We start from the raw sequence: 20,911 nt of genomic DNA on the forward strand, positions 1-20,911 counted from the left end.
TTTTCCCTAGACAAATGTAAACGTATAAAATAGTGTTTTTGTACTGAACAGTTTTTAGTCTCTACTTAAAACAGAGTGGCACACAGACTAGAGCAGTCCACAATCAAAATATCTTCCCAGTTTTTGCAGGTTGCTAAAATCAGAGATCAGCTCTGCGTTTTTAAAATCTTGTTTTCTTATATTACATCCTTTGTGAGCCATCTCCAGACATGTTTTCACTTTCTTTGTTCTTAGTAATTCTCAATCATCTGTCAGTGAAAGTTTCAGTTACATTCACTGATGCCCCAACCAGCTTCTGTCCCTCAGCCCTGTTACTTGAGCACATCACCTCTCTTCTCCCTGGTGGAGAGAAACTGTTTCATGTGTCTGAAGGTTCGCATCACCTGCCAGATTCTTTTTAATTTCATAAATACTAAGTTAAAACTGAAACACTTTTTTTTTTAATGTGTATTGATTCTTTCAAATTAATTATTGGGTGACCAATTATAGAACCATGCGTTGTGACCGCTTATGTTCCTTAATGCCTCACCCCTTCCCTTCCTTTCTCGCCTGGTCTGTTCCTTCTGCTTGTCCCCAGCTTCTGCACACTCCCTGCATTGTCCTTCCCACTCTCTGCCTGCCCTCGCATTTCCAAGTTCTCCCTCTTGTCCCTGTGTTTTTTCCCTTTTTCTACTATTTTGTCTACAGTTTGTACTGTGAGGTCATTTTGCAGGTATTAGAGGCTTCCTGGGAAAGTGTCACTTGAGTAACCCATATATTCAAAAGAAAAAGGTGCTATTTGTATTTTCTATTTATTGTGTCAGGTTGTGAAAACAGGAATGAGAATGAGGAGTCTACATCAAAGGCTGAAAGTGCAGAAGACTCGGCATCACGTGGGGAGACCGCAGGAAAATTACAGAAAGATGTCGGAGAAAAGCGTGAACAGCAGGGCAGAGTGGTAGAAAGGCAGCAGAGAAGCCCCGAGGAGAAAGCTGGAAAAGAGAAGAGAGATTCAGGGCCAGCTACAGTCAAGGAGAAAAAACCCAGCACAGGAGAGCGAGGCCCAAGGGAGAAGGGGAAGGGTCTGGGGAGAAGCTTCAGTCTGAGCTCCAACTTCACCACCACCGAGGAAGCTCCCACGGGAACCAAGTCCCACAGATGCGATGAATGTGGAAAGTGCTTCACACGGAGTTCAAGCCTTATTCGCCATAAAATAATCCACACTGGAGAGAAGCCCTATGAATGTAGCGAGTGTGGGAAAGCCTTCAGTCTTAACTCAAACCTCGTCCTGCATCAGCGCATCCACACAGGAGAGAAGCCTCATGAATGTAACGAGTGTGGCAAAGCCTTCAGTCACAGTTCAAATCTCATTCTGCATCAGCGAATCCACTCTGGGGAGAAACCCTATGAATGTAACGAGTGTGGGAAGGCCTTCAGCCAGAGCTCAGACCTCACTAAGCATCAGAGAATCCACACGGGGGAAAAACCCTATGAATGTAGTGAGTGCGGAAAAGCTTTCAACCGAAACTCATACCTTATTTTGCACCGGAGAATTCACACCCGAGAAAAGCCCTATAAGTGCACGAAGTGTGGCAAGGCCTTCACCCGGAGCTCGACCCTTACCCTGCATCACAGAATCCACACCAGAGAGCGGGCCTCAGAGTACAGCCCGGCCTCCCTCGACGCGTTCGGGGCATTCCTGAAAAGCTGTGTGTAAAGCGTTTGTCAAGCCATTTCCCCCTTTCATTACTAAAATGATTTCAGAGATTTGTGCCCATGGAGGGGAAAAAAAAGCCTAAACAGGTTATAAAGAAAATCACACTCAAGGATCCTTACAGCTACATCAGCAATGTTCTGCCTTTGTCTAGTCTGTGGGCCAGTAGTTCTTCCAAAGCCCCTGTAGAGAAATGCTCAACTCGGGATGTAATCTACATGCTACTTCCACACAGGATAGAAGCACAGACACAGGAAAACATCAAGGCTTTCAGTAATGAGGGTGCCTCTAAGGCACCCTTGGACTCTCCACAACCACACCATGTAATGAAAGACTGAGATGTCTGTGAAAATGACACCGATGTCCAAAACCTGCTTGCCACAGGCAAACCCTACTTGGCCAACATCTTGCTGAACCTTATTTCTCAAAAAAGAGGGACAGTTCAAACAAACTACATGGAGACATGCTGCTCAAACTGATGACATAGATATGGTAAGTTCTGTCCGGGTACTGGTAGCCTACCAAAGCTGTAGAAATCTAGGACTGCGCTCATCCATATCAAACCAAAGATTTCAGTCTCTTCCTGAAAGGGAGGGTACACGTGCGCCAGGCAGCAGTTCCAAAGGTCGGTGGTTCTGTCCTCCTCACTGAGGTAAATCCTGCTGAAACGGCAACTGTGATTCAAAACTCTTGTCTCCCTCTGTGAGATCCCTGAACCCCTGAAGCACTGTTGCACTCCTCAGTGCATCTCTCCGTGAGTTAGCACTTGATTGCATACTGTCTGTAATCCTTCATTGTCCCATGTGTGAAAGTTTTCATTACTCTCCAGAAGAGACGCTTCTCCTGTCAGGGGTATATTTATATTTATATCCTGGACAGCCCCAGACACAGTGCTGAACGTGTAAGAAGTGCTCCTTAGGCCTGACTTCTAGCAGGACTTTTACATTCACCACAGGGCCCGTGAGTCAGGAGTACCTGAAATACGGTAGCCCGGGCCAGCTTGTGAGACCTTCAGGGCCAAGGGCATTGCTAGAGCTCCAGAGTGTCATGCCTGTTTTTGTCTTGAAGATAAAACAAACGTGTCAGTCCACCACCAGCATAGACTCTTATCTAGACCCAGATCAGAGAGTGAGTACCAGGGAATGTCAGAAGTGACTTTGTTGTCATCATCTTAAAAAAGAAAGACACTTAGGCTGTTGTTGGACGCCATTTATGGCAAAGATGTTCACCAGAATCTGTCAGTCAACTGCTGGACACCGTGATGATTGGAGCACTCTCTGAATCATGTGGAACGTTAATAAGGTTCAGAAGATGTGATTTCTGTTGCTTTTCAGAAAAAGGAACATTTTTTCCCCACCCCTTCCAGAAACTTTGAAAAAACATTTGACACCATCATCTGGCAGTTACTAAACACGTCTGTTGCTCCGAGAAACTCACCCACCTACTGAAATGTAGGTGGTCGTGTTGCAGTCATTCTGCACAGTGTCTTTTCTGTTTCTCGTCACTAAAGACTGAGGTGAGGTTGTGAAACTTTGATCTTTCCCACCGTCTGTGCAGGAGGTGGCACCCCCTTCTTCTAGAAGCTCATAACAGACCATTTTTGGATACACACAACACGAGCCCCAAGCAGCGTGGGCTCCGTAGGAAGTCATCAGGGCTTCAGGAAGGGGTGACTGCTCATGCAGGAACTTAGAGACAGACTAAGAACACACCTGAAGACTAGCCTCGTGATACGAGACTCCCCACCCCCCCAACCCCCGCCACGTAGAGTTTGAGATTTTCCGTCAAGAACTAAAACTGTCACTCGTCACTTGTTCGTCAGCCAACAACCCAAGCTTGTGAGACAGTGTCAGCTTCATGGGGAGCCATGGGGGTGGGGGCAGCTGTAGCCTCAACTCCAGGCCAAACAGCACTAATCCTCTGGCCTCTGTAACTTGGACCCGGCCCCAACTTCCCTGCAGCTCCTAAGCAGTTGCATCAGTGTTGCCTGGGGGAATTTCTGAGGTCAGCTGGTGACCAGAGTAGTCTGTCCAGCCAGGTTAAGAAAAGGAGCGATGCTCCAGAAGGGCGAACCTGGCTGACTAGTGATAGAAAAGGGGAGGTAGAAGGAACTGCTTTGAGGAGTTTTCTTCAGAGTAAGACAAGGACGGTCAAGTAGAAAACTTAGTGCGTTTGAGCAAAGACTTCTGCCGCCAGGGAACTACTGAAAGCAGTGAGGTGCTTAACTCCAGACACTGATCAAAGCACCCCCTGTTCTGAAGAGGGGAGGAACGTCGGTTGGGTCCACGTTGGCCTTTCTGAGCCACAACTCCATGCCAACATAATTCTGCCATCGTTTCTTTTTATGGAAATTATAACCTGTTCCCCCATATGTAATTCCCATTTTCCTGGGATATCGTACTGCCTGTGGGACGGCTCTGGGGGTTGCTCCAGGTCTTCAGCAGATGGACTCCTTGAAACAGCTGTTTGAAGACATCTTTTCTAAAGAAAACAGGCTACCGCTGTTTATTAAAACTATTCGCATTGCATTCATTTATCAGCTGCTCAGCACAAAGTAAAATTGGGTCATGGTCCAAAAGGCTCACAACATCTAAATTAGTGCTTGGGATTGTCATTTGAAAGTCCTCGACTGGCTGAAGTCTCAACAGTTCAAGGACTCTGGTTAACTGTTGTTGGCATGCTAGCTGACCCAGTGGAAATTTTTGAGAGGTTTTTAAAAATATACCTTAACCTTGCCAGGAAGAGAAGTAAAATTCTTCAGGTTGCAGGGGATTTGTTTCTGCTTCATCCTGGCAGGCAAGGCTAAAGCCTAAGACTGCAGATGTATAAGGCATCTGGATATGTAGGGCACTTAGTATTTTATTAAAGGCATAAAAGTGAAACTGTGCTAAGGATGTACGGACAGGTTGACCCGTTTGATAGGTAAGAATTTGCATCTTACCTAGCATCAGAGAATTCATTCCAGGAAGGAACCTCTTAAATGTGATAAATATGGCAAAGCCTTTAATCGCATTTCAGCTCTTAGCATCAGAAAGCTAACTGTAAATAAACATTGTTAATATTATATGTGAGGAAAACTTTCCATGTATAGCACTCATTGCCTGGGACAGAAAAGGAATTCCTTCAGTGTGTTCCAGTCATGTAACAAATTTCAGAAACACTGTGGAGAAAGCTCAATCTTAACTGCGGAAGATCCACAGAAGAAAGAAAAATGTGGGGAAATGCTAAAGAAATAGTAAAATGTACAATTTCTGACAAAAATTGTTGATGTTGGGTACTTCTATATATTTTGTATGATCATAATGTGTCAGTGTCTATGTTTTGTACCTCCAGCCTCTGTTGTTCTGTATCCTCCCTGTACCAAATAATGTATTTTTATTTTAATCTATTTGACAGAACACATCACTCCGAAAGAGCAATGTTTTGGAGTGATTAGTGAAATTGACATAATTATAGACAAAAAGTCAATTCACAGAACTGAGGAGAGGGAAAAATGAGAGGGAAAAAAAAACTTCATAGTTTGGTGCTTATCAAGCCAAGAGCTTAGGAATGAGTAGATTCATTAGGAGGGACAGGTGAATAGGGAACTAAAATGGAACAGTTTGCTATAGACACCTGCAGTTTCCGCAGCCAGGAACTGGACGCTTAGCTGCCAGATCACCGTTTCAAGCAAGGAGAATGGGTCCTCTGAGCTTGTCGGGGGCGGAAGAAGGTCTCCTCCATGAATCGAGAGTAGGGAGTGGACTGGAAAGGCCAGGGGACCACTTACTATCTTGACCTGGACCAATGGTGTAAAGCGTCATCCTGCTTCCCCCATTAACTCTTACATCTCTGTGTTGAGAAAACATGGGGTAGGAAAACACCAAGGTGGACTTTTCCTGGGAAAATAGACACAGATGCATCCAAGCCCTGGCATTGCAGTGTTCCCTCTATACCTCCTGGTACAGGAGTCTCCTGTATACCTCCCCGGATCCCACCCACCTCCCCTGGCCTGTGATTATTAGAGAGGGCTTGGGAAGATTCACAGCTGAGAAAAACTTTTTTCTCTTCTTTATCCTAGAGTTGATCACCTTTTATTGCAGGGTCTGGTCATCCTGATGTACTCATCTAAAGCTAGCTAACCAGTTCATCCTACCACCCTCACGGAAGAATCATCGTGTAAATTGGTGTAACAGAATGAACATGTCGTCAGACAGTGACAGCAGTGCCTGCCAGAGAAGCCACGTGTCTGTGGCCCCACTCTGTGCAGCTGCTCAGAAATAGCGGTGAGGGGGCCACGGTGCCTGAACTGGGAAACCAAATGCAGGTCTGCAGATTGCAAAGCAAAATGTAGAATCAGAGAAAAGGAAAGTAAGTGGTATAAATAGATGTTTTTGTAGAAGGTTAGGGTAGATTTTTATTTCAGCTACTGCTGGAGAATATAATAGAAAGCATTGTTTAAAAAGTTTCTCTAACATTTGGGTTTCATTCCTGGGATGGACACACTACTGTACATTGAAAAGTAGTTACTTATTTTGCTATTCAAATTAATTTTTTATTATATCTAAAACTGAAATTATCTGTTTTACTTTTCAGAGCTTTGTAAAAACAAACTTGAAGTTAGAGGGAGGTAAGCCATCTCCGATTCTGCAGGTCAAACAGAAGTTTGGGAAATATTTTAGACATCACATAATAAGAATATCTTAACATGAGAACTTAGTTTCATATTGTCTGGTTCTGTTTAATAGTGGATACCACAAACCTAGTGTTTTTCTCTTACCCTGAAACCGTGGAAGGTAAAGAGTGGACATTAGATTGACTTCTGAGCAATGATCTGTTATTTAACAGGTTTTTCTTTTAATTGTTGAGTTTCTCACTTCCATTTACTGAAGAATCATGACTCACTTCAAACTGCACAGCAATCAGCAAAGTTGATCCTAAATTGATCCTTAATTAAATTTTCTCCCTTCAGCAAGCACTCATTAAGCAGTCAGGCTGAGTATGTTAAGATACAAAGAGTAAGTTTGTGAGGTATTGAAAGGTGATGCTGAAACTGGGATTTCACTCCCGCATTAGATGTGGGTTTCAAGTTCCTTTGGTCCAGGAAAGGGACTGGGCAGCCACAGGTGCCCCCAAGTTGCTTTTGGTTAGTCTCCCAACAAGGTCAGATGTGCCATGAAGGAGAGTGGGGAGGAGGGTTGTAGAAGCCAGACTCCAGCTGCCTGAGAGTGACAGGGGAGCCTGGGGGAGGGAGAGGAGAGACTGGCCATGAGTTGTGGACCAGTCCTCGCCAGCCTTTCCGCCTGCCCCCTCCCCCGCCTGAGCAAGGACAAAGCATAGTAGAGATGCTTCTGCTGGTTGTAGGGGTTCTTATGTGAAAACAGAAATGGGGTGGGGGAGGAAACAGGTTGTGATGATACGGGAAAATTGGTGAGTTTAGGGGCAAGGGTGGGATATGCAGGCAAAATCAGCAATTATTTTAAAATGAACATACATATTTTTATTAGCTTTTAGTTAAATAGAGATTATTACACCCAGGTCAACACGGTAAGCCTAAATCTAGAGAACTAACTCAGGCATTGTCTTGTTTATCTGTAGACTGGATAAAATAAACCTTTTCTGTTTTGTCAGTTCCTGGTTTCTTCGTTTAGAATAAGTGAAGTGAAGTCGCTCAGTCGTGTCCGACTCTTTGCAATGCCGTGGACTGTAGCCTACCAGGCTCCTCCGTCCATGGGATTTTCCAGGCAAGAGTACTGGAGTGAGGTGCCATTTCCTTCTGCAGAGGGTCTTCCCAACCCAGGGATCGAACCCAGGTCTCCCGCATTGTAAGCAGATGCTTTACCGTCTGAGCCACCCGGGAAGAATAAATGAGACCAAAAGAAGAAACTCACTTGTCTTTGTACACCCCCAGAGTTAAGTTATTGCTGTTCAAGCCTGGCCTTTTCATTTCACTCGTCTTTGAAGAGTCCAGGTGTTTGGTAGATGTTCAGTAAGTGACTTTTTTTAAGTGAATTTGTTTGTTTAAAATCCTCATTAACATTTCTGGAAAGGCTTCTTTCGGTAAGTAATGGGATCTTAGAGGGAAAGTGGTTTTTTTGTCGTCGTTGTTAAAGCTAGGAAACTCCTCCATTGAAATAGTCTTTTGAAACCTTGATCGAGAACTAAAAGTTTCAATCATGAAAAGTGGCAGCAAAATGAAACTGATATGCACTTATAGTCAATGGTCCATTTTAGGAGGCCGGTGCTGTCTGACAGAAATGTTAGAGTGGTGAGGTCAGGGAAGGAGATGGTGGGGATTTGTAATAAATACTCTCTTTATGTTCTCTTCCAAATCTTGGTAAAACAATAAATTATCATCTCTAGGTGGCAATAGTTGTGATGTTTGTGTTTTGTTGTCCTTGGTTGCATAAAATGTACATTTTGGGTAAAGAAATAGAAGTATAATTTCAAAGTCAAAAACAAGTACTGTGACCCACAAACAACCCTCACCCAAATGACGTCCTCTAAGTAATTTCTCAGGAGCTTAGGTAGCTTCTAAGAGGGCAACAGAGTGAAAAGCCGCGAAATAAAGTTGCCTTTTAATGATCTCCCAAAACATAATTTTCTCATAAAATGAAACCATTAAAATAACCTTTTACCACTTTATGAATCTTAGAACATCCTAATGCTAAGAACAGCATGTAAAACTGATAGTTTAGAGCTTTAAACTATAAGCTCTAATAACCTTGTTTATTAGAAACTTTTTTTTTTTTTGCTTTGTCTCATTTAAATTTTTTCATTCTGTTTAGAAACCAGAGAGAAGTGCAGAGTGTTCTATTTTCCTCTGGGCTTCAGTTTCCATATCCTAAAGAGATTCTAAAGGAATGGTATTTGCCCTGGAATAATGGACATTGCTGGTACACGTTTAAGAGGCCTTTAAAAGGATCTGCGATGGGCAGAGCCACATCCATCGCAGTGGGGCGTGGGAGGCTGACATTAAAACAGGAGATGAGAAAAATGTTGTAGCCCAGAGTTTTGAAGATTAAAATGTCCTTAGTATTGGTACAGCTAATTACAAATCTAGCTCACTCTCCTGTGATCCAGGCGCTTGAAAGTTGTCAGAGGAGGTTGTTATTATGCCCCTTTTCCAGGTAATTAAGTTGCATCTTCAAGTCCCCCAAGGCTCATTAGCACAGAGTTCCAGGCCTATGGTAACAGGGTTGTCTAACTACATCACCTTGATTCTCTTTTCATTTTCTTTAGCTGAATGAATGTCTTTGCAACTTCCCAACAGGCTGTACAGGTGGACTCCCTCTGGGAAGAAAAAAAAAGGAAGTTTTAGAGCTGTGATGGCCGAGGAGCTTGCCTTGGTCTAAGAGAAATCAAGGTTTGATCACTCTCTACTGGCCAAACATAGTGATAGCAGCAAAAATGAGTGAGTGAGACTTAAGGGACAAAGGTAAAGATCCTTGAAAGCAGCTGTTTTGGAGAGAACCACAACCACCCTGTCCAAAAACGGAGGGAGCCGGGACTTACGGGAACCAGCGTAGCATTTCTCGTTCCAAATTTCTGCTACAAAGGGAAGGGGACCCCCCCCCCCGCTTTTTCTTTTCAAACCAAATAATATTTCAAAACAAAACTGAGTAATGTAGAGAGTTAAGGAGGAGAATATGGCCGAGTATGGAGGTTTGTTTAAATGAGGCACTGGCTGGTGCACTGGGATGGCCCTGAGGGATGGGATGGGGAGGGAGGTGGGAGGGGGGTTCAGGATGGGGAACACATGTACACCCATGGCTGATTCATGTCAATGTATGGCAAAAAAAACCCACTACAATATTGTAATTACCCTCCAATTAAATTAAGGAAATAAATGAGGAACCTAGGCTCCTCAGAGGGTCATGTTACACTTCACAATGCAAGATTCAGAAACAACCTTCAGACAAGATTGTGAAACTGTTGTAGCTGATCTTTCGGATAATCATGTGGCCGTTTCCAAATATTTTGAAGGGACTGACAAGAAGACCTACTACGTGCATTCTGTGAGAGGAAAAGCTCAGGCAAGACTAGGATCAACGTGGGAATTCCCTGATGGTTCAGTGGTCAAGATTTGGTGGTTTCACTGCTGAGGGCCTGGGTTCCATCCGTGATTGGGGAACTAAGAGTCCACAAGCCTTGTGGCACAGTTTAAAAGAAACAAAAAAGGCTAGGATCAATGAGTTGAAATTACAGAAAAGCAAATGTTTAATTGAATCTTAGGCAAGTAGAACTCTCCATAAGTTTCTTCCTATTTGTTGAATGAATTCATGGGAAGAGTATGAGGTTCTTGGAAGTCAAAACAATTCTGAAATGCAGATGCCACATCCCAGCAAGCCACCAACCACACTGGCTCACTTTATTTGCTGTGTGGTCTTTTCTCTAGTTGCTGAGGGCAGGGGCTCCTCCCTAGTTGTGCGCGGTTTTCGTTGTGGTTACTTCGCATAATGGAGCACAGGCTCAATAGTTGTGGTGCATAGGCTGAGTTGCTCCGCAGTATGTGGGATCGTCTTAATCGGGGACAGAACCTGTGTCTCCTACATTGGCAGGCGGATTCATTACCACTAAGCCACCAGGGAAGTCCCAACATGTGTGCCTTTTGAGGGACCAATCTCTAATCTACAGTTAGTCTGTAACTGCGAATGAGCAAGAGCGGGGGTAGTGGTGGGGGTTGATAAAGTAGGCAAGGACCTCTGTACCAAACGCTGCAACATCAGGTGCACCTAGAAGGTGACACCAGAGATCTCTGTCCAGGAAGCTTAGAACCCACAGAGGCCCAAGGGCACGGCTACTGCAGGTGGATGCCGCCGGGAAAGAGAGAACTGAATCTCGGGCTTAGAGGGCTAAGTGTGGAACTCCATGTCCATAAACTTCGACCGAGTTCCCACGCGGTGACCGGCCTGAGGATCACAGGAGAACCGGCCTCAAGTCCGGGAGGGGGACCGAGGTCACCGCGCCGAGCCCACGCCTCTCCCTGGCCCGGCGGGAAGCGGCAGGGTGCGAACACCGCCAAGACTTCGTCTAGTCGGCCCTTTCTAAGTTTAAAAAAAAAAAAGGAGGGCAAAAAAAATAGAAAAGGAGTGCGGACGAGGTCCCTGGCTGTTCACGTTGCGGAGGGGGCTTTTCTCCACTAGTCCCTGTCGGGCAGGAACCTCCGGCGCACCCGAGACACCGAGATGCATAAAGACCTCCCGAGTTCCTAGAGGGGCCGCTGTGGCCCCTCACAGCTCTCCGCGGGCGGAGCTATGACGTACTTCCGGCTGCGCCGGCCGCGGTGCGCGTTGAGGTGTCCCAGCGGCCCGAGCGGCTCTGACTCACGGTGAGCCTCCTGGTCCACGGTTCGCGTGGCGAGCGGAAGAGGGAGTTTCCGCCGAAAGGGTGCGGGGAGGGACGAGTGGGTTAGGCAGCTGTGGCCTCTGGGGACTCGCCAGACCGGTCGTGGGAGGGAGGTGGGAGGAGGCCTCTGTCCCTACCCAGGCCCAGATGGCGGAGGCCTTTGCTCTCCTGAAAGCATTTCCGCCCCTACCCCCACCCCCGGGTTTAACAAGTTCGCGTTACAAAGCAGTTTTTCTCTGTTCGGTGAGCCCAGTCACCAGTCAGCTAGAACAGGGCTGTTTTCTCGTATTTCCCGGGCTCTAAGTAGGCGGTCCAAATTCAAGGCTAATTGATTTAAGACTTCGTCCGAGGGTTGGGAGCCTCGTGTGAGAAACTGCCTCGGAAGTCCTGTGTATTGTCTGAAATAAGGGCGGGACTAGTCCGTTGGGCATTGTTCAGGTTAGAAAGTACGTAACAGGAATCTGCTCAAGTTTAGAAACCCATCTTAGAGGGCCGTTTCCTTACAGTTTGTCAAGAGAAAGGTGATCTGGTGAGTGAGGTACTTAGAAACCCCTGTTATAAAAGGAGCAGTTGAAAGAGTTGTGAAGAAAAGAGTTAAGCAAAACAACTGTTTTCAGGTGTTGGAAGGCTACTACGGAAAAAGTAAGTTTTGGACTAGGAGCGAACTAGAATCGGTGAAGAAAGAAAATAAAAAGTGATGCAGAATTTGGTGCGGTTTAAAGAAGATCTAACAAAACTATCCAACAGTGGAAATCTGTGCCTCAAAATGATCAGATTTGCCTGCGTAGGAGTTTTCAGTTACAGTAGAGTAACATTAAGAAAGTTCTAGGAAAAAAAAAAGCATTCTAGCAGTAATAGGTAAATCCCATTTAATTGTTAGAATTTATAATAATAACTTGGTTCATTTATGCCTAATCTTCTAGAATGGGATTTGGGGCACTTTTGGGGGACATATAAGCTTTGGGAAATTGGCCTAAAGGAGGGGGGAAAACTCGGAACAGAACAAACACCTCTGCTTGTAGACTATGAACTTTTGCTCTTTGGCCCTTTTGTGCTAAACAGTCTAGATAGCTTAAAGAAGATAGTTCATTGTGGTTGAAGACAATGTGAGTAATGAAACCTCTGTTTTCTATTCATATGCTTTTTTATTTTATAAACTCTTTATTGAGAAAAATTGAGAAGCCAAAATCTGGAGGGCATCCCTAAATGAACCTTTAGACAAACTCATCATGACCAGATGTTTGGTCAAAACCAAATACTGGCTTTGATGGGGCAGGGGTGGGAATAAACCATTATCAGATTAAAAAAAAAAAATTCTTCACCAGTCTGACAGGTGGAAGAAAGAGGAGGGACAAAGGACAAGGAAATACAAGAGGCAACAGGGACTGAAATCCTTGAGGCCTTGTTTTTGGCCTTGTGATGATTTTGGCTTTTACTCTATGAGACACGAAGCCTTGAAAGATGTAAACAGAGGAACGATGTGATCTGACATGTATAATATTCTACAGACAACCGAGACTTTCTTGGTGGTCCAACTGTTAAGACTCTGTGCTTCCACTGCAGGGGGCTTGAGTTTGGTCCCTGGTGAGGGAGCTAAGAGCCTGCATGCTGTGGAGTGTGGCAGAAAAAAGGCACAGATGATGGACTGGGACAGCAGTGTTGGAGAAAGTGAGATGTGGTTGAATTCTGAATCGCTCCGGTGTAGAGATAACAAGATTTGCTCCTGAATTGTGTGTAGATGTGAAGGAGGAGTCGGGTGACCAGGATTTTTTTTGCTCCAGAAAACGGAACAGTAGAATTGCTGTTCACTGAGATGAGCAGCTTTGGAGGAATGATGGGAAGTGCAGTTTTGGACACGTTAAGTTTGGGAAGCCACTGGATATGCTGGTGGCAAGGTCAAGTGGGTAGTTGGTTGTAAGAGTCTGGCACTCAGAGGTCCAGGCTGGAGATAAATTGGCGAGTGTGAATAAATAGATAGTAATTAAAGCCACGCGACCAGATGATATCAAGGAGAGAGAGTGCAATTAGGAAGAAGGCTCCAGGCGCCTTCTGTGGGTGGCCTTACTGAGGCATGAATTTGAATTGTGGGCACTGCAAAACTGGTGTGCTAGAATAAATCACTGAGCTACTGCGCTCAGTTACTACTGACGGGACTCAGCAGTAACATCTAGAGAAACTTTCTTCCTAAAGTGTGACTCTGTATGTGTGTTTTGCAGAGACAATGGTGTGATATAGTGACATCTGTGTTTGGACTTGCTAAGTTCTGGGTAACAGAATCCATGTGAACGTGACGTAGGACATGCCCTGTTTAATGCCTGCTGTGCCACATTATAACCTTTGATGTCTGAGTTTCCCAGGCTGAATCCCAGAAGCTGAGCAGCCCAATGGAGAGTCCCCCTGTTCTTGGGGTGCCCTCCTCTGGACAGAGTAGGAAATTCTGTAATAGTTAAGTTAGAGAGTTGTTCCTAAGTGTTAAGAGACAAGATGGCAGTGCTTCCCCTGGCTCAGTTTTCAAGTAATCTCATCTTGGGAGCTTCAGGGGCATACTGAGTGCAGAGGACAGCATAAAGGAGTGCTGAGTGCTGACTCTGGTCCACTGTGCAGGAACAGTGGTACCTCGTAGGATGCTTCAGAATTAGGGTACGGTAGAGGAGAGTCCAGCTATCAGCCCTAGAATTCTGAACTAATTAGCAGCTCATAATTACCAACTTTCTCATAAAAGCAAGGTTGCATATTGAGGTTTCATTCTTAGAATTCCATTTCTGTATTTCTTAAGTACCCGAATTGATCACAAAAATAAACAAAGGGGAAGAGTCATATAAAATACATGTTTTAAATGCATACTTACCAAATGTGTGAAACTAAATAAGTGATATAAAAGCTGTAACAGAAATGTACCTTTGTTGGAAGGTTCTGCATGGGCTGGAATTGGTGCTTTTTTATTTTCCTGGGGTTTTTTTGTTTTTTTTGGTTTTTTGAAGGCCGTAGAATTTGGACATTAGAAGTAAAATCTATCTTGGTTTGTTAAAAACTGCTTATGATCCTTTAAAGATTTTATGATTTTTCTAGTTACAAAAGTAATGTCCACTATAGAAGATGAAAAAGACTTTTAAAAATTGAAATCATTCATAATTCTCTATCCCAGAAATATCACTGTCGGTGTTTTTCCCTTTTTCCTTCATTGTGATTATGTGTATATTATGAGTGAGTGAGTGAGTGTGTGTGTGTGTGTGTGTGTGTGTGTGTGTGTGCGCGCGCGCGGGCAGGATATTTCAGGTGCAGTCAAGCCAGATCCATGGAGACTGACATGGATGTTAGAAATGGGCATACTTTGCTGTATGGCTCAGGAAACTCAAACGGGCTCTGTATCAACCTAGAAGGGTGTGATGGGGAGGGAGGTTCAAAAGGGAGGGAATATATGTATACCTATAGTTGATTCATGTTGAGGTTAAAAAAAAAAATGAGCATACTCAGTTTATTAAATGCCTTAGATCTGGATTATTACAGCTCCTGTTCCCTCATCGTCCGCTTTTGTAAGCCATTCGTACATCCTTTTTATGGTCTCTACTGTTTTTGTCAGTGTAACTTCGTGTAATGAACACCCACATAGATTTTTATGTCTTTGGCTCTTTACTGAGACTGCTGGAGTTTTCCTTACTCAGATCCAGTATGGGGGCACCTATGTGACAGGAAAGATGCTGCTTAGAGTTTGAAAACATGCTCATCAGGAAGGCCAGTCATAAGCACGTAAGATTAATTAACTTACGTAGTTTTCTTTCAGAGTATATTTAATAATAGGGTGATTCTGTTGTCTGTTCACTTTCTACTTTTCCATCTCCCCCTTTTTCTCTCCCCTACTGGTAATCACTAGTTTGTTCTCTATATCTGTGAGTCTATTTCTTTTTTGTTACATTCACTGGTTTTATTGTTTAGAGGTCACACTGTGACCTGTACAGTATTTGTTTTTCTCTCTCTGACTTGTTGCACTAAGCATAATACCCTCCAAGTCCATCCATCCACGTTGTTGCAGATGGTTCCATTCTTTTTTATGGCTGAGTAGTATTTGCGCACGCGCTTGTGTGTGTGTGCGTGCGTGCATGTGCATGCATGCACACCCCTTTCTAGCTGCTCATCTGTTGGTTATTTAGATTGCTTCCATATCTTGGCAGTTGTAAATAATGCTGGTATGAAGATTGGGTGGTTTAGCCGCTGAGTCACGTCCAACTCTCTGCGACCTCATGGACTGTAGTCCACCCAAAGGCTCTTCTGTCTGTGGGATTTCCCAGGCAAGGATACTGGGGTGGGTTGCCACTTCTCCAGGGGATCTTCCCCACCCAGGGATTGAACCTGGATCCCCTGCATTGCAGACAGATTCTTTACCAACTGAGCCACCAGGGAAGACCCATGTATATTTTTGAATTAGTGTTTTCATTTTCTTCAGCTAGCTGTGCAAAAGTGGAGTTGAGCCACAGAGCACTCTTTCAGAAAATGAAGACAAAATCAGATCAAAATAGGATATCCTGAGCTGACTCTAGAAAGATTTTTGATAGTCATTGTTATATGGTATTTTTATAGTGACTATAAGTTCCACAGTTTCTTAAAGACCAAAAAGCATACTTTTTCTTTTGGTAATTTTATGGTAATCATATTTTCATAGGTTTAACGTGTAGCCCTAAAGAACCAGAAACCCACAGGAACCAATATTCCTGCTCCACGGAATCCTGTCTGTAGTGACAGCTGTTTCTGGAGTACCTCCGAGATGAAGGTACTGGGCATGACCACAGTTCTGGGCCCTAGGCCTCCACAGGAGCAGGGGCCTGTGATTGTGAAGATTGAGGAGGAGGAAGAAAGGGGGAAGCGCCTTCCCATGGAGATATTCCGCCAGCGCTTCAGGCAGTTTGGGTACCACGACACCCCTGGCCCCCGGGAGGCCCTCAGCCAGCTCCGGGTGCTCTGCTGCGAGTGGTTGCGGCCCGAGATTCACACCAAGGAGCAGATCCTGGAGTTGCTGGTGCTCGAGCAGTTCCTGACCATCCTGCCCCAGGAGCTCCAGGCCTGGGTGCAGGAGCACTGCCCGGAGAGTGCCGAAGAGGCCGTCACTCTCCTGGAGGATCTGGAGCGGGAGCTGGATGAGCCGGTGCCACAGGTAGGCCGAGGCGCCCTCCTCTCCTGCGAGATGGAGAGCCCAGCAGATCAGGCAGGGGCAGGTGTGTCCACACGCTGAGAGTGACTGACAGGACCTTCTGCCGAGTTAGACCGTCTTTCCTCCTGGTTTTCTATTATCCTGTGTGGAATTCAGGGATTACCCTTGGGAGTTGAATGGAACGGAGGTTCTCTTTCCTAGAGGTTCTACATAGCTGTTCTGAGATTTTCTTTCATTCTGGTTCTTAAAGTCAGTTGTGCATAGACCCAGCCTTTGGTAATTGTCTCTAGGCTTCCCCACCTCCTCGTGAGCAGAAACGGTCGTGGGAGAAGATGTCACCCTCAGGAACGGCGGAGGAGTCCCTGAGCAGCCTGCAGCTAGAGTCGGTGGAGACCAGTCACAGATATGAGTCTTGGGGGCCCCTCTACATCCAAGAGACTGGTGAAGAGGAGAAGTTCACTCCAGTGCTGAGGAAGGTTCGAGGTAGGACCATCTCTCAGGCCCCTGCTTGGTGCCCCAGGCCTTGTGATGGGAGAAGCAGTCATCCTCATTCCTGATTGTCAGGTGGTCCCCTGGGTGACGCGGTGGAGTGAGTTCCTTCCTTCCCTCAGGTGTGTCTCAGTCAGTCTTGGTGTGGAAACAGATGGCACACCCTTGAAGGGCGAGCTGAGGTTTGATTGGGGGACTCTTCCCGGAGGTGAGGGCAGGTTGGATGGACTGATAAGAGATGGTGCTGGTTCACTTGTTCGTGACTCAGTCGTCCTGCGAGCATCAGTTTTCAGTGTGGATTTCTCTCTTTCTCCTTTTCTGTGTGTGGATGGTTAGGTGGACTTTTAAGAGGTATGACTGCCTAGTGAAATGGTCTAAAAAAGGTTAACAGCTTCAGTCAGATTTCAACAGTTGCTTTATAACTGAGATAATGACAGGACACATGTATTGATAGTTTAAATGATGCGAGTTAAAACCCTCATAGGAGTTAAGTACTGTCATTCAAATTACTAAGGATCTGGGATTAGAATGATTATAAATGGACCAAATGTTCTCTTTTTTTGCTATTAAATACATTCAACTTCTCTGAGAATCCGAATTTTGTGAGTTTGCCACTAGCCTCTTCTCCCTTAATTATCCTTTTTATTTTCTGTTAGCAACTTTGACCCTTCCACAATCTTTCTTGTTTCTTTCTGCCTGAACATCACCCAGCTCCTTTGCTGCTGTCTCATTATGCTTAGTTTTGCCTGAAGTTTTGCCTAATTTCCCTCTACACGTGAAGTTCTCCTAGCAGACAACGCTGTGTACTCCTCATACCATGATAGCTTCTGATAGGGGCTTGCATGAAAGTCTGGCATTGTAAACTAGATCTGATAATGCCCTCTTTGTCTTAACGTGATACTGTGACTTTATGGAGTGGTGTTTGGTTACCCCTTAGAATACACCAGTGTCACCTAATGGCTCTGTTTCTCATTTAACAATTTTTTCCTCATGACAGGAAGCAACTGACATGTCCTTATCCTGCTTACCCTTTCAGATCGTAAGTCGAAGACTCAGAATGAGGAATCGACAGATAAGGAGGGAAGTTCTGAAGAAACTCATGCAGAAGGATTCAGAAGGGATACACTTCCCATGATTATCGCCGATAAATGTGAGGCCAGGTTAGAAAGGCAGTGGGTAAATCCAGAAAAGGAGAGAGGAGCAAAAACCCCTCTCCGTGACAAAGGTTCTGCTAAAGGTAGAGAAGTGGTGACTAAACCCGCCCCAGGAGAGAGACGTTACATATGTGCTGAGTGTGGGAAGGCCTTTAGTAATAGCTCCAACCTCACTAAACACCGGAGAACACACACTGGGGAGAAACCATATGTGTGCACCAAATGTGGGAAGGCTTTCAGCCACAGCTCCAACCTGACCCTTCACTACAGAACCCACCTGGTGGACCGGCCCTATGACTGTAAGTGTGGGAAAGCCTTCGGTCAGAGCTCAGACCTCCTTAAGCACCAGCGAATGCACACTGAAGAGGCCCCTTACCAGTGTAAAGATTGCGGCAAAGCCTTCAGTGGCAAAGGCAGCCTCATTCGCCACTACCGAATACACACCGGGGAGAAGCCGTATCAGTGTAACGAGTGTGGGAAGAGTTTTAGTCAGCACGCGGGTCTTAGTTCTCACCAGAGACTCCATACTGGAGAGAAGCCGTATAAATGTAAGGAGTGTGGGAAAGCCTTCAACCACAGCTCCAATTTTAATAAGCACCATAGAATCCATACTGGGGAAAAGCCCTATTGGTGTAGTGATTGTGGGAAAACTTTCTGTAGTAAGTCCAATCTTTCCAAACATCAGAAAGTCCACACTGCAGAGGGAGAAGGATCTTAACTGTCAGGTACGATCTCTTGATGGTTTTTGTTTTTCTAACTTTAGAATGTGAATGCTAGAGACAGCCCAATAATTGCAAAGTTAACTATGGAGTAGATTTTGTTTGACTCAATGTCAAGGGGATGGAGTAAGAGCTCAGGCAGGGACAGGGTGGGTTCCTCACCTGCCCACCAACTCACTGGGGCAGAGTCCCCTCACCACACTTCACGTCCCATACATCATGCCGGCATTGCCTTTTGTATAGTTACACTGCTGTGTATCCAGTATAATTAAAGAAGAAGCATTAAAACTGTTTAGCTGTTTTAACATATACTCAAGATTATGACTTGTAAAGAAGTGAGCCATGTTGAACACAGTTTAATCTGATTCGGAATAAACTTAAAAGTTCTTGTAATGCCTCAGGACTATTATTGTAAAAAAAAAAAAAAAATTGTTAATCAACCCTACTCTAGAAAGAGGAAGCTTCCTACTGGTTTTGCTTTTGGAAAATTTGGATTTGGGGTAAATAGAACTTTGAGTGCTTGCGAATGTGTGTTAGGAAATTGTTGCCAAGTGTGTAGGGCAGCTGCAGCTTGGTCTTCACTGTGCTTTTCCTACATACTGAACACGTGTTTTTTTGGTCTTGGGACCATTCTGTCAGCCTCACATGCTGTTTGGTCTTGTGTACTCTGTCTCTGCCAAAGTCTGAAAATTGTGACTCCTTGAGACACTTCCTTCTAAGTTCCAGAAGCCAGTAATACAAAGTATGATTTTACCTTAAATTGATCTTGCCTTTTCCCTCTGACTGCAGACTTTTTGGTTTCAGGTGTGGCTTTTGGCCAGTTGGTCCTCCTGTTACTTGGAAACCTGACTTCGCTCTTTCCTCCTGTTGGTTGCTTATCTTTGTGAGTTTTTTTCCATCTCTTATTGGTAGTCACTGAAATATGTCTTTGCTGCTGCAGCCCTAGCGGTCATGCAAACCTGACATGCCAGGATTGAGGACAGCAAGAAAGCATCATGTCTAGTACCAGTTCTGATCGCAGGAAACTGCCTCATGTGCCATCCTGGAATCAGATTAAACTACAGGTAATGAGTCCCTGCACCAGCCAAATACGTTAGGGTGGGAGGTGGAGGTGTCATTACCGAAAAAGATTCAGCATTGCTCGGATATGAACAGATCCTTATGGAGGCCCATGGAATTTAGTGATTAGGCGGCAGCTGGATGTCATTCCGGCCCCCACTGGAGCTGCTGGTCCAGATCAGAGACAGTAGGAACCTGCTAAGCCCAGAGACCTGCGTCTCATTCTCTGATGAGAAGGGCCTGGACCCCAAGTCTGTCCTGTCCCTTATTGTCCTGACTCTGCAGTGGTACTTGCTGATGGGCATTGATGTGAGAGAAAGGTCCAAACACTTCTTCAGCTCCCATGAGTCCATCAGCCGAAATCTTCCTCTGATCTCTTTGTCTCAGACTTTCAGCCTTATTCTTTGCAGACCCGTTGTCTAGCCAAGCCACAGCCCAGGAGACACTTGGTCCTTCCATGAAAAGTTGGTGCTCGGTACACGGCTCACAGCTCTGCCCACCAGTTTCCCCTCTCTGGCCTTTAGGGCCACTCCTGAGCAGGGCCGTGTGAATCAGCACATCTTTGGTTCACGCATCAAAATACTGAGCTGAACCGTCTGAGACAGAAACCCTACTTGTTTCTTCCACCACATCAAAGGGAAGTGAAGCCATAGGTGTGAGCAGAGAGACATCAGTTCAGCAGAGGTAAAGGTCGTGAGAGTGTGGGTCTCCTGCTTACACACCTTGTGACTTACGGGTCTGCTCGGATTGTCTAGTGACTACATTCATATTTGTCATAAATCACAGTATTGCAGTCTGTATGTGTTGGGGAAGGTGGGGACAGATTTTGAGGAGAATGGGCTTTAATCTTGAGAGGCACCTGAGTCAGGTGGGATCTTTGCATGGTCTTCAGGCAAAATGAGGCTCTCTCCTGCCTCAAGGGGGAAGGGAGGTGCTTTCGTTAGGCCAGAGGGCTCGGGAATTTAGGGTTCCAGGTGATAACGCACTGCTACCAAAATGTCTCGGGTACCAGGACCCCAATCAGGGCCTGGAATTTTGGCCTCAGTGACTAGGTGAGGCGTTTCATTTAGCCACCTTTGCAGCTCTGCCACCCTTACAACTAAATCCTGCGCCTGATTTTCAGACCAGCCTGCCTTCACTGCAGAAGGTGCACCCTTAAACGCTACCTGGAGGACTTCTGGCTGTCACAACATGCCCTCAATAGTTGACTGGCCCGAGTCTATTGTTTTCTTTCTTCAAAGCTTGAGAGAAGGAAACTCTGCAGCCCTTACAACTGCTCCTGTCCCAGTGACATGCGGGTCACAGAATCACAGCCTAAACTGCTGCT

The 20,911-nt window shown here is 45.3% G+C and overlaps 2 protein-coding genes across 25 annotated transcripts in view; one reads left to right on the top strand and one right to left on the bottom strand.

The window, feature by feature from the left end:
* LOC145531918 (zinc finger protein with KRAB and SCAN domains 1-like) overlaps positions 1-18,918 on the top strand; it is a 59,365-nt gene extending 40,447 nt beyond the window's left edge. For 2 of the 24 annotated variants that reach the window (XR_014072861.1, XR_014072856.1), the window contains 2 exons: positions 804-2,185; positions 6,269-8,042. Coding sequence is in view for 16 of the 24 variants with exons in the window: in XM_081555793.1 (XP_081411919.1) it covers positions 804-1,622; positions 17,917-18,524 (1,427 nt within the window). In the remaining 8 variants the exon portion in view is untranslated. Of the gene's footprint in view, positions 1-803; positions 5,188-5,753; positions 8,043-10,957; positions 11,879-12,082; positions 12,127-14,682; positions 14,768-15,677; positions 16,167-16,453; positions 16,647-17,688 lie in introns of those variants that run through there. The other 22 variants (XM_081555806.1, XM_081555805.1, XM_081555803.1 and 19 more) reach the window with 22 other exon arrangements.
* Positions 1-20,911, bottom strand: part of ZNF3 (zinc finger protein 3) — a 490,877-nt gene that overhangs the window by 453,167 nt on the left and 16,799 nt on the right. The window lies entirely within an intron of this gene.

The sequence above is a fragment of the Giraffa tippelskirchi genome, chromosome 13 (assembly GCF_054371585.1).
Source record: "Giraffa tippelskirchi isolate mGirTip1 chromosome 13, T2T-mGirTip1v1.2.pri, whole genome shotgun sequence".
Taxonomy (NCBI): Eukaryota; Metazoa; Chordata; class Mammalia; order Artiodactyla; family Giraffidae; genus Giraffa; species Giraffa tippelskirchi.